The sequence below is a fragment of the Staurois parvus genome, unplaced genomic scaffold (genome assembly GCF_062004578.1).
Source record: "Staurois parvus isolate SC_StPar_1 unplaced genomic scaffold, SC_StPar_1.0 ptg000199l, whole genome shotgun sequence".
Lineage (NCBI taxonomy): Eukaryota > Metazoa > Chordata > Amphibia > Anura > Ranidae > Staurois > Staurois parvus.
In genome coordinates this window covers 262,449-276,976 of record NW_028317995.1, presented here as the reverse complement: position 1 = coordinate 276,976, position 14,528 = coordinate 262,449, and the positions used below count along the sequence as shown (strand labels likewise).

Sequence of the window (14,528 nt, the reverse complement as noted above, 5' to 3'; positions counted from 1 at the left end):
TCAGAGAATTGGGAGAAAACAGCCAAATGCAGGGAGTCTCGAAAGAAGAGAAGGATAGAGAGGGAGGGTTAGGGAGGACTTAAAGGTGCTCAGTGTGGATAGAAGCAAACCAGCTCCACCTCCTTTCCTACCACTGGGTCTAGGTAAGTGGGTCCTGAGCAGCCTCCATTGAAAAGTGCTGCGGGAGAAGCAGAATCTAATGCTTGAAGCCATTTTTCTGTAATTACTAATAGGTTAAAGGTAGTGGGAGACAAAAAGGTCATAGACAGAGGTGAGTTTATTACAGACAGAGGGGGCATTCCAGAGTGCACATGAAAAAGGGAGGGTGATCTTTAAGAGCATGTCGATTGAGATTAAATTGAGGGGAATGCGGATATAATAGGTTTAACTGAACCCTCTACAGTGCTAATTCATCCCTCCACCGCAGAGATCCTCTCCTTAAAATTCCGCATATCCAGCCATACCATCCACATCCTGCGTGAGAGTGGTCAATGAACTATTGCAGGTTGTGATCGCCTTCATTATATCAACTAGGGTAGGTTCAGAATCTGTGGAGGGTATCACGACCGCCATCAGGTAGGATCCAGGCGTTAAAATCTTCCTCCCATGCCAGAGAACCTGCAGTTGGGGGGGGGGGCACTGTAGCAGAGTTTGCTAGATCCAACACATTACTGGGCCTCTTGGATTTCTTAACTGGAGTACAAGAAAAGCGTTCTAGGTGGGCAGCGGTATCCCAGTGCTTTTCCTTCACTAAACGCTGAAGCTGAGCGCTGGCGCCATCTTTAGAGGAACGATGTGCGGCCTTGGTATCATTTTTATTCTTCTTTGTCATATTTGTGTGGACACACACAGCCTGAGGGGGGGGGGGGGGGGAGCCAGAATTGCCTGCAAGGGACCAGAGAAGAGGAGGTTCAGGGCTGCTCTGCACAAAACCATTGCATGAAGCAAGTAAGTATAACAATTTTCTTTTAAAGAACAAACATATGATCCTTTACATTCACTGTAGTGTTAGAGTATTTTTTTTACCGAAAATGTGTTTGATAAAATGTTGCATTGTGTGACTTAAAACAATGGCAACTACCACCATTTTTTTCCCCAAGCTCATGCTTTTAGAATGCAAGAACTGCTCTGGCAGTGAAAGAGTTAAAAGGTGTAGAAAAGTTTTGGTTTCTACCAGAATTCTTTAAATAGTTGTAATAAATCTGACAAAACACAAGTATTGTTTAAAGTAAAACCGGTCACATACCTGAGCAGGTTAAACTGACCAAATGATGAAAAAATGCAAAATACAAAGGTTACTGTCAGTTAAAAGTAATCATCACACAATAAACAGATCCCAAGATACAAGCAGCTGTAAATTATGCAACTATAGATTTTCCTGTAGAAGCTGGCTGGAGTCTTCCTCATTACAAGCTGCCCTATTGGTCTTTTTTTTGTGTCACTGACAGTTTCTATAATAGAAGAAAACAAGCGCTGGTCTTTTATACATATTCCTTGAAGGAGGACTTGGTGGGCACTCCACAATCATATCAGTAAAACAGGAAAATATTATTTTTTTTAAATGATGATAGAGGATACAAATAATCTATCATATTTTTTCTCATTTCATTTTATGGCTGTCAGAATGACCCAGCATTCCCCAAGACAGGAAATATATCTGCATTTTATACCTGTAGCAGTTTCTCCTATTACAAATTCTTGGATACATGGATATGGAACTCACCACAATTCACTAGGAACTCTGTCAGTAAAAGCAGGGAAAAAAAAAAAAATGATGATGGCTTACCTAGTACACTGGTCATATCAGAAGATACAAAAATATAGTATACTCTTTTGCATCAGTATGTCGATAAGCACATATGAATTCACTGATCTGCAGACTTGTTTCAGGTCAATGACAGAAGGAAGTCAGCAATAGAAACCCTCATATTTACATCACAGCATCTTTATCTTACGCTCTATTTTGAAGATTTTAGAGGAAAACTAGCAAAACTCTTTAAAATCCTCAACCGTCGGTGTAAAAGGTAACACATGTCTCTGTTAATAGTTTTATATTTTCAGGGGATGATTTAGGACTAGGGAGCTAACCATGTTTCTAATATATTAGTGAGACTAGAGAAAACACTGTGTAAATTCAGATGGAATTATTACTAGATTGTAGTGTGTAGTTTCTTTTGTAAACCCCCCTCTGCTGGTCACAAGAAGTGATGCAGCCTGTAATGAGGCCAATAAAAAAAATTGCTGCAAATGCAGTGCTAAATAGTTGTACAATAATACACGTAGATTTCCAGGCATAAAAGGTGCAGAAGATGCCAAATTAGAGAAATATTCTTCAAATTCCTTTATAAATAACCTGCACTTGAGGAATTATTGGATGGGTACATGAATCTCCTCCATACCCTGAACTGGTTGGAAAGAATGTTTCTCGCGAAGAAGAGGAATCTAAATTCAGATATGAAGCATATTTCCATTGTATCTGTGTAGTTAAATCATTTTAATCTACGGTTTTTATTTGAAAAAATCTGCAGCCATAACAGTGTACATGTGTTAAAGTGGAGTTTTATGAAAAAAAAATGGGCACAGGCAGGAAGCAGAGGAGACATGCTACTGTATGTAATTTGTGCATTAAAGCTATGAACCTGCCTGTACAGTGCTCTGTGTACGCGTAGCTCAATGTACAAGTTCAGGAATATAGAGATAAGTGCGGGAAGGACATGTCTGCCCGACTAATGGAAGCAGCTGGTGATTTATATGCAGAAGCTGGCCGCCCAAAAGGTGAGCATAGCTCCTCTTTAAAAAAAAGTTGTGCCCCTAAAACCTCATGCCAGCTCATTGCAGAGTGGCAGGGGAATGACAGTGGTAGAAAACGCATTGTTACACAGACTCTTAGATTGTAAGCTCCAAGGAGCAGTTCCCTTCTAACCCTCTTGTATTGAACTGTATTGTTGCTGTATTGTCTCCCATTATATTGTAAAACGATGAGCAAACTGTTGGTGCTATATAAATGCTCAATAATAATAATAATAATTATACTGTCACACAATACCCACCAACCTTGGTGGTAGGATTAGTTCACATCAGTTTTTTTCAGTTCACATCTGTTTTTCATCCATTTTTTTTAACATCCTTTACCAATGCAAAAACGTCTGTTTACATCCATTTTCATCCGTTGCTTTTTTTTTTTTTTTTTTTTTTTTAAACAGAAGATAAATAGGGTTTCTTCTGTTCAAAAAAACAGATGTAAACAGATGATCATCTGTTTACATCCGCTAGTCCATAGAAATAAGTGGGTGTCTGTTTTTCATCCATAACACAGACAGATAAATACCGGACATACAGAATGGCCATGTGAAAAAGAAAAAAAAGAAACAACATTAATCAGCTGATTGCCTTCGATTGCAAGCATACACTTTTCCTGGCTTTTATGTAATTTATACGGCACTTTGGCTTTACTTTGCCCTATTTGTTTTCTGCTGCTTTGTTAGAATCTGTTAAAATGTATAACTACAATCTAGGAATCACAAAAATACACAGCACACTCACCTGGGAACTCTTTCATTCCAGACTGACCCTTGTCCAGAGCCATCAGAAGAAGACCATCATTTGCTGCGCTTTTATGCATCTCAAAGTCACGGACACCTCCAGACACTTCAGACCTGCGTGGGTACATTTCTGGGAAGTGCAAGCTCACAACCACCACGTGTTTTTGTAGGACATGGAAAACAGCTGGTGATTGCGGCACACAAGCTGGTGTTCATTGGGGACACACTTGGGCGGTTGCTCAGCTGTACTCAACTGCAAGCTAAATTAGCAGGGGAAGGAGGAGCCCTATGCCAAGCCCTTAAAGAAGTTGTGCTAGCCACAAAGGAGGCTGCTGCACTGTACCCATCTCCTGTTGCACTCAAAGCCATGGCAGCCAGTGTATCTGTACTCTGCACCTGTGCTCACAGCTTCACAGAACTTCTACAAAAACTGGCTGCCTGAGTCATAAAAAACTGGACTTCAGGCATCTGGAAGATTGATTTGGATTATGGGTAGAAAAATCTACAATAATTTTGAGAAATTCATGGTACTACCTGCCTAATCATTTTACTGACTTTTTCCTTTTAGTATTTATTTTGTATCAAGATCTCTGATGTTATGTTTAAATATATATGAAAAACTACAATAAATTCACTCTTGTGGTATACACCTGTAGCATATAGATAAACATTTATTTCTTATAGAAAAGAACTAGTAAATCTTAAGTGTAGATTTTGATGTGCATCTGCCTCTTTTATCCCAATTTTTGCCAACACAACTCATTTACTTGAATGTTGGGCTTGCCACTGGCCGAATGCTACATGTTGGGTAGTTTATTCCACGGACGCAGAATAAACAGAGTGGTAAAAATGTGGCTCATAATGGTGTAAACCTCCTGTGCTTCTACCTATGATAGATGCAAAAAATTGGGAGAAGCTGCTAACATCCAATCATATACCAAAATGGTCAAGGTAAAATAAGATAAAAAGGAAATGATGCAGCGCTACTCCAAAGATACAAATCATAGGATATGACCTAATATATAGATATTATAAATAAATGTGAAAGTAATATATACAAAGTGACACAACGTGCAAAAGAACGTAAAAGTGACCTGATCCTCCTGGGATCTTCAGATATCTGTGACCTGATCCTCAACGGATCCAGAAGTGAACACAGTGGATACTAAACCACAAGGATGGTAATAGCAGAGTTATGTGAACCAATACTAAAACGTATGGTATAAAGGTGGATAAATCCTGAATGGGATCTTAAGGCTACGTTCACACTAGCGCTGGTGCAGGCAGCAGAGAGGCGTTTGGGAAGCGTTTTTACCGCTTCCCAAACGCCTCTGCCAATTCTGCACATTACAGCACATGGTGCTGTTCTAACGGGAGCGTTTGCGTTGCGTCGCGGCAAAACGGACACCTCCGGACGAGTCAGGAGGCGTTGAAGCCTCCTATTCTCGTCTATGGTGCCGCTCCACAAACGCCCGGCCGGCGTTTGCGACGCGGTTGCGGGGCGTTTGCGGAGCGGTAACACCACTCAAACTGCATTATAGGCGTTTGTGGGGCGTTATTAACGCTCGGCAAACGCCTAGCAACCACCGCTAAACCGCGCATGCGGCGTTTGCGGAGCGTTAAAAAACGCTCCGCAAACGCCGGACCAACGCTTGCCAAATGCTATAGGGGCGTTTGGCAAGCGTTGGCAAAACAGCCAAGTGTGAATGAGCCCTAAGTGATGGTGAATATAAATAAAAATATATATATACACATCTCCCTCTCAGGGATGTACGTATAAGTGGCGATATCCTCTCAAGGTATATGGGTAGGGTTGTAAGCCAGTATTGTTCTCCGCTGCCCCCCGCCCCCTCCACCGGGGAGATGCCGGGGGCGGATTGGAGACTGATACTGGCTTACACCCTACCCATATACCTGGAGAGGATATCGTCACTTATACGTACATCCCTGAGAGGGAGATGGTTGAAGGGAGAGATATCCAGAGTTAGAGGAATCATATGCATGGAGGATCCGGTTTTGTGATCCCAAAAGTGTTTTGACCCTTGCGGGTCGAAGCAAGGTGGTGAGCGGCTAATTTGGCTACTTACGGATACCCTTCTGTGGTTACCCACATTCACCATCCACGGGCACGAGTGTTGTCTTGTTTTCTGGATTACATGGTGTTTTCAACACCAATTTTGGACTTTTCACATATATATTTGTTGTTTTGGGTCATGCGTTTTTTGCATGATATAGTCACACAGATATTTACACTATTGTATAATTTTTTGTTTGTTTATTTCATATATATATATATATATATCTGTGTATGGAAACACTATGTAGTGTTTGGGGTTCATTTATTTTTTATGCATGGTTTATGCATTTTTGATATGTACTTGCATGTTTATGCGTTTTTCTTAATTTGAGTCCTAATTGTTGGACATATCACTTATTAGTCCCCATTTGGATTAAGTTTATATATCTTATATTTTTATTTATATTCACCATCACTTAGGATCCCATTCAGGATTCATTCACCTTTATACCATACGTTTTAGCATTGGTTCACAAAACTCTGCTATTACCATCCTTTTGGTGGTTTAGTATCCACTGTGTTCACTTCTGGATCCATTGAGGATCAGGTCACAGTTAGATATGTGAAGATCCCAGGAGGATCAGGTCACTTTTACGTTCTTTTGCACGTTGTATCACTTTGTATATATTACTTTCACATTTATTTATAATATGTATATATTAGGTCATATCATAAAAAATGTGGCTCAACCGTGCATTTTTACACCCCAACCCTCCTAGCTGCCTTTCTAAATGATGCCTGAAGCATATCTAAACCCAATAACAAAACAGCTTGTAGATGCAACTCATGTATGATTAGTTTTTTTCAGTCTCTCTCTCATTTTCACTTAAAGGACAAGTATAGCTGTACTTGTCCTGTTGGTCATAGGAGTGCAGTACGTTCTGCACTCCTGTGACCCGTTTTCAGCAGACAACAGGCTGTTGTCTGACATCACTCATCCAGTCCAGGCTCTGAAAAGATCTTGACCCTATGGACCCAGAAGCCTGGACGGACACCTGGCTCAGCCTCTCAGCGATCCACCAAGAGTCTTATCCAGCCCCTCCCACCCCTCCACAGCCCAGTACTCCAGTTAGCACTGGAGGGACAGAGCAAACAGCCAAAGAACGAGTGACAACTCTGCTTAGAGCAGAGAACTGAGAGATTGCTCAGTTCTCACTGCAGAGACGGAGGGGGACAGATCTTGCAGCAATTAATTTCCTATGACTGGAGCACTTAGCAAAAATTTGAATAAAAGGTGCAAGAAAACACCTCTACACACAATAAATTAGTATTAAACCCTCAGTGATTTTACTTTAACACACTGAGCACAAAAAAAATATTTCCCAGTAAGCTAGTTGTTAAAATTCTTACCCTAGCAGCTTACAATTTACATTGTTGCTGGTTCTTGGTACTGCTTCCCTGAACTTCCACACAAAGTGAACAATACAGGCTCAAGTCAGTCTGTTAGCTTTGAGGGAGGAGGGCAGGGCAGTGCCTTACTATCTTAGGCTATGGTGCTGTGTGTTTCTTTAATGCACATATTTAAAGGGAAACACAACTCTAGTCCCTGCATGCAAGGATGGCACCACAGAACGTAGCAAGAAAAAGGAGCCTCCCTGCAACAGGAAGCCTGGGGCAGCTGTCACGGCACCAGCTTGGCAACAGGAACAGAGGTAGGGATTAAAAGATAAAGAATCTACTTATTCAGTAATTGATTACATCAATTTAACTGGTTAACTGAAAATGCTTAAAACCCTGGATGTTTTTTCTGTTAAAAAAAACCCTGGGTGTTTAATGTCATCTTAAAGTGCAACGAAAGGCTCAAATACACAACTATGCTGCTAAGGTCTGATGTCCGCAAGGTCTCCCACTGGTATCTTCTTCCTGCCTTCTGGGTACCAGTCTTTGTCCTTCTTGATTGGCCAAGGCAGGATGACATCACTCCTACGCATGCACAGCAGTCGTTCATCCTAGCATACTGGCATTGTGCCAGGCTTGTAAGCAGAGCTGCTCCTGTTTAGCTCCATGTGCAATCTGCAAAACATTGTGTATAGGCAGGTAAGTTCATATTTTTGTCTTTATTTCTGCTGGTTAAGAGTTTTGGAACAATTTGGGGCCTTGCCGAGTTGTGATTCTGAGAAAGTACCAAATCTAAAGATTTAGGCCTCATTCACACCATACGTGCAGAAAAACCTGATGGAAACCGACATGCAGATTTCACTTGCAGAGACATCAGTTTTCATGCACTCGTCAATGAGTTTTATAAACATTGCAGATTCCTGCACAGAAAAAATCTGCAGGATACTAGTGTTGTGGTATAAACAGAGCACAGAGAACACCTGATTTTGTTGTGCTTTGCAGAACGTGTGCAGAAAAACTAACATCTCTGCACCATGGTGTGAACAAGGCCTTAGTCACAGTAGCAGGAAAGAGACCTACTCTGCAGGTATTGTGAGTACCATTGGGGACACTTTCACTGATCACATAGTTATGGAGGATCACAAGCGTAGCAGGGCCTGACCAGCTTACAATATGCTCACAGTGCCGGAGGGTGTTGTAGTGTACTTTTAAAAGCATTGGACACTAGCAAATATTTTTGTTGTTTGAAGTAGATATTAGTATAGTTAGATGCTTTGCCTTTGTTCCTCGTAATTATGGGCTTACATGTTGCTGCTAGTTTGTAGTGTCATTGCAGATCTATCCATCTACATCCATGTATTTGGTCACTTAGCTTGTCTAGTTCTAGATCACCCAGTATCCGATCCATACATCTTCATTTCTCACTGTTGCATCACCTATTTACGAGTGCTAATGGGATGGAAGACTACATTGTTGAGCTTATTGGTTACTTCCTTCAAGCCAATTGCATACACCCATTTCACTTATTCTTCGCTTCTCTACATTCTAGCTCTGTGGAACAAGGAGGGTCTTTGGACCAGCTCATTTACCTGCTTGCCAAAACTTGGCTGACTGTGGTGTGCTGGATCACAAATCCACCCCTGAAGTGGAGGGAAATCCTTCCTGCCTCTTCACTGGAAGGTCATAGCAGATGCCACCCTGTAAGGCTCATCTCCTGCTCTGGAGATCAGAACCACGTGGTTATTTCTTCAGCAGCTTACATACAGTAAACCACCAAGGGGAAACCAAATGTCTTGCTGCCTAAAAAAAAATAAATCTGATTTTGGCTTTGGCAGAACGTCATATTCCAGCCTTAGCCACCATCTATTTTCCAGGAGTAAAAAAAAATTGTAGGTAGATTTCCTTTGTCATTAACCACTTCCAGTCCAGACACTTTTACCCCCTTCCTATCCATGCCACCTTCCAGTGTTATCACACTTTGAATGACAATTGCACGGTCATGCAACATTGTACCCATATGAATTTTTTTAGCATTTTTTTGAGACAGATAAAGCTTTATTTTGGTGGTATTTATTCAACGCTAGGATTTTTATTTTTTTTGCTATGTAAATGAAAGTCCAAAAATTTTGAAAGTGTTTTTCTTATAAAATTTTGCAAATAAATCTTTCTTCATAAATCTTGGCAAAAATGTATTCCATTATCTTTTTAGTAAAAAAAAAAAACAAATTAGTTTAACCAAAAATAATTTAATATTTAAATTTTTTTTTTTTTTTTTTTACATACAGTCACCCTAGCAGTAGTGTCACCATGGTGACATTACACTACTTGTGGGGGGTGATGATTTTTTTTTTTTACACCGATTGCTTTTACATCCTACATGGGTGTAAAAGCAATCATTTCTTTCTCTCTGTCTGCATTCTTGCAGCCATTGAGAACTACTGAGTGAGCTGTGATTGGTCACAGCTTGTCATATGGTACAAGGCTGTTGTGAATAGCCTTGTACCATGTGACCTCTGGGATCATTCACAGATTTCACTCGTAGTAAGCAATGTCAGAAATTACATCTTGCTTACTACTCTGCATGTGATCACTGATTGGCCAATCGGTGATCACATGATCGGGACCTCGCACAGAGGTCCCGTCCGACGATCAGTGCTCAAGTGCCCGGAGAACACAGCAGGCACCGAATCACGTTGCTGCACGCTCCCAGGGAGCACGCACAAGCAGGGTGTGGGGAGGCAGTTTATAAACAGCCACCTGACCCTTTGCTGCCACCGTGCAGCCATTTATATACATGGGCCAGATGGGAGGTGGTTAAAGGGGAATTACACTGCATCTGAGCCCCACAAGTCAAAAATACTATTTAATTCATTTATAATATTCAAAGCAAACTCACCTATTCATCCATGTTTCCACACTTTATTTTGCTGAGAAATCACTCTGAAAAACAGCACCCAGCATTTCTGGCCACGGTTATCTAGAGTACAGGCAGATAATTCATGTAGAATTTACTTTCTAGAATCAATCTGTCCATAGCTCAGGTATGTAGGCAGAAGGATGTGTTTAGCTTATAAAGTCCCTTCTCCCCTGTTGAAGACCCCTGGGAAGTATGACATCATTTAACTAAGCATGAAAATCAGGAAGTAGGTGAAGAAATGTGTAAAAAAAAAAGTTTAAAACAAGTAAATATAATATACTTTCCTATTTACCAATGCTAACAGTATAAGGATGAAAAATAGTTAATGTTGACAGAGTGAAGTTCCACTTTAATGTCTGGACTTTGGGGCACAGTCTCTTCACCCTGGGAGGAGTTTCAAGATCTTTGTTGCAGGGGAAGGATGGGGGACACGGTGCTCCTGGCTTTCAGCTCCAATAACTAATTGGAACAATTCATGTCCAGATTTAAGGATCCCCCACCATTCACCGTAGACACCCTGCTGACATCAGCTGAACATTTATTTACACATTTCTGGCAGACAGCCAGCTGCTCAGGGATTAATATACTATACCCAGTGTTGCTAAGATTCTGCTCTGGCTGTAGGAACCAGGGGGGGCCAAAAACATCACTGGTCTATACAAACCAGTGCTGTCAGATGCCACTGAGGCTTCCTGAATCTACAAACTAAGCCGAGTCACTATGGCAACATTTAGAGCACCCACCTTTCTCAAACCGTGGTTGGTATGGAGAGGCAGTTTTTGGTGCCTCTCCCACTGGAGTTTATCTTCCATCCTCTCTCAGCACAGGTTTACCTTCTCTCGACAGTATCATCTGTATCTGACTGATCATAGACACCAGAATCTCAGCAACAGTGGGTATAGTGCAGTACACTGATCCCTGAGACACTGGCTGTTTAACTTCCATGCAAGAGATTGTGTAATAAAGATTATTATTATCTACTAGTCTATCCACTACGAGCTGCTTTCTAAGACTGAGCATAGCCATGGGCCAAGTGTGAAGAGCTAGCTCATCAGCTGAAAATAAAAGGGGGAAGGGGTGGAAGATACCTAATGCAGTTATCCAAATACAATACATTTTTGTATTTAGACACTTTAAAGGGAGGAGCTGAAGAAGTGATTGCCTTCATGTGCAAAACACAATCATGTAAGCATCTAAAAACTCAATTTTTGAAAAAACTAGGAAGAGTTAAAAACATATTGGATGCATTTGTCACTTCCTCTCCCAGAGAAAATACAAAGTATGAGAAATCAGCCTCTTACTGTTCTCTCAACAACAGCTCTTCTCAAAAACTTGGCTTGAATAGCAGGATTTATTACCGTGCCAAAGTCTGTGCAGGCATACAAAAGCAATATATCCTCAGACATTAGATAAAAAGAGGGCCAAGACATACTACATGCTCTTTCAGCCATCTGCTGGGTTTGACACAAAATAAGTGAAGATGCCACTTCGAGATAAAGATCTACAAAATTGGGGCTTATTTGCAACTATCTCTACAGCCTCAGAAGCACAGAATGAATGGATAGGAATAGTTCTGTACAGGGCTTCCCATTCATTCATAAACTGAAGTATAGTAAACAGTTTACTATGCCTTCATTATAAATTAGACAAAATCAGTGACAGGTATGATCATGGACTGTCCATTCAGACTAGGCAGGGGCTGGTAAATTACATATTTACCAGCCCCTTCCTCGCAGCAGCCAGCAAGAGAGGGGAGAGGAAACGCAGCAGAGTTGCGTGGGAGGAGGGGGGCTCAGGAGAGAAGAGACAGCAAAGATTGATAGGAGGGGTAGTATACAGATAAAGCTGTCCATTTCTCTGCAGCAGCAGTGGTTCCTCTTTATGCCACCTCTCCTATCCAGGCAGCCCTGCCCCACCAGGCAAAAGACTGGTGTGCCCTATGGGCAGTCAAGGTCTGCTGGAAGATACAGAGGTACAAATATACAAAACCATAATTTGTTTAAAAAAATTAAAATACATTAGAAACAAGCATAAATTCAATGACAGCATGTCACGTGTGAGCAATTAATAAATTAACACTCTTTAATTTCCCAAATGAAAAGTCAAACTTTCACCCTTGAAAGCACATAAACCAACTACCTTTTCATATTCTACAAACATACACACCCTATCCCGTAGTCTCATACTACTAACATAATGTCCATCAAAAAGTCCCACATAAAAAATAAAGAAATAAAAAAATAAAACGTGCAAAAAATAATCCTTGTTTCTTCAATCTTCCACCTATGACAATGTCCAAATCTTCCCTTCAATCCAAAAGTACCTCAAAAAAAAATAAACTAGATATAGTGCATTATCTTTTACAAAATCAATAAACGTGATAGCATGCAACCACACTGGTGACATAAGTAAACATCACACATGTGAAGTGAAAAAACAGCACACCACTTAACTAGTGGTCCTATGAAACCACCACTGCAATGTGTGACACTACAAAACACAATTGTGATCAGTGACAAAATGATGCCAAATACGTGCCACTACATATGTAGGATAATATACAGTTACCCCCTTAAACTTTCTTTGTGCCACATACAGCCTTCACTGGGGGTATGCTATCCTTAAGATGAGTAGATAATGAAATCCCCTCCTCACACAATGACGGGCATCGGGATCCCCGTTCCTCACAGGACAAATGGGAGCAGACTCAGTGGAATAGTATAAATGGTATACATAATTTATTAAACAGCTTACTGTGCTGTTTTTTCACTTCACGTGATGTTTACTTATGTCACCAGTGTGGTTGCATGCTATCACGTTTATTGATTTTGTAAAAGATAATGCACTATATCTAGTTTATTTTTTTTGAGGTACTTTTGGATTGAAGGGAAGATTTGGACATTGTCATAGGTGGAAGATTGAAGAAACAAGGATTATTTTTTGCACGTTTTATTTTATTTTTTTATTTCTTGATTTTTTTATGTGGGACTTTTTGATGGACATTATGTTAGTAGTATGAGACTACGGGATAGGGTGTGTATGTTTGTAGAATATGAAAAGGTAGTTGGTTTATACATGTGAGCAATTGCCACAATCATAAGTAATCAATAAGTTATAAGTGTGTAAGAGCAACGCATTTCACACAACTTGCATCCTCAGGATCCATGCTTGCATACAGATGGCCGATACAGCTCAGATGTTCAGTAAAATGATGTGCAGGGAGAGGCTATAGTAACAGCTAGCCGCTCCTGCCCCCCCCACTAGCCTTGTGACTAGGCTGTTCCTGATGTCATCACACCCATAGACCAGTACATGGGAAAATAAACCATTTGACTGGAATTCTGCTTTAAATACCAGGATGTAATCCACTAGAACCCCAAGGGTAATATTGAGATAAAACCACCAGAGCCACTGCAGGCACACCTCAGGTGCTGATCACATGCACTCAAGAACAGGGAAAAAAAAAAAACACCAAACAGAGCTTGTGCAGTGTCTCCACATAATCTGTCTTATCACGAGAGGGGGACACTGGAAGGGGAGAACCAGAGAAGTCAGGATCAAACAGCCTTTTTACACAATGCAGAGAATTAACCCCTTAGGTTCCAGAGTATAACAAGCATGCTTTACTGCATAGACACTTTTTACGCTTGTGGGTTTAGTAACACTTAAAGGGTGGTCTTCAAAGACCCAATGAAAAAAATTTAGTAACATTTGGGACACAGCAGCTAAGTACTCCCTATGTGTGGCAAACAAAGAAAATATCTATAAAAATACTGATGTTCTGGTATAAAAAACTATGTACGTTATACATACAAATCTATAGTGACATATGCTGAAGGAGTGAACAGGAAAACTGCACCTTGTTCTTTTTTTTGGCAATGCTTCCTGATCCAACCTTTCTGGTTATGGGTTATGCAACTAACCAAATTTTAGAAGTACTTATTTTGGTTAACTTGGGCTGCCCTTCATAGGCATCCCAAAATATTCTAAAAAATTACTGGTCATACATATTCTTATGGCCACTAGAAGACTTCTCTCTTTACATTGGCAAACTAATAAACCCTCATCTGGTCCTCAAATCATATATTATTATTATACAGGATTTATATAGCGCCAACAGTTTGTGCAGCACTTTACAAAATGAAGGTAGACATTACAGTTACATTACAATTTGTTACAAGAGGAAACAGAGGGCCCTGCTCGTTAGAGCTTACAATCTAGGAGGAAGGGTTGAGTGATACAAAATGTAATAGCTGTGGGGGGGATGAGCTTATGGAGGAAATAAATGGTGGTTTACTAGGTAGAAACAGGATAGACTTCTTTAAAGAGAAAGGTTTTCAGGTATCGTCTAAAGGTGGATAGATTAGGAGACAGCCAGACAGATTGGGATAGGGAGTTCCATAGGATGGGAGAAGCATGGGAGAAGTCCTGGAGGTGAGCATGGGAGGAGGTGACATGGGAACTAGAGAGCAGAAGGTCTTAGGAGCACTGAAGAGAGCGGTTTCGTTGATATTGTGAGACCGGGTTGGTGATGTAGCTGGGGGCAGAGTTGTGGATGGCTTTGTAAGTTGTTTGAATTTTATTTGTTGAGTGAGTGGAAGCCAGTGGAGGGATTAGCAGACAGGGGTAGCAGACACTGAATGATTGGTAAGGT

General features: G+C 40.7%; 1 protein-coding gene across 4 annotated transcripts in view; it reads left to right on the top strand.

Annotated features, from left to right (window-relative positions):
• Nucleotides 1-4,189, top strand: part of EFS (embryonal Fyn-associated substrate) — a 40,345-nt gene extending 36,156 nt beyond the window's left edge. For all 4 annotated transcript variants that reach the window (XM_089678158.1, XM_089678157.1, XM_089678159.1 and 1 more), the window contains one exon: nucleotides 3,565-4,189. In XM_089678158.1, coding sequence (XP_089534284.1) covers nucleotides 3,565-3,984 — 420 coding nt within the window. In that variant the 3' untranslated portion in view covers nucleotides 3,985-4,189. The remainder of the gene's footprint in view (nucleotides 1-3,564) is intronic.
• Nucleotides 4,190-14,528: the final 10,339 nt, after the last annotated feature.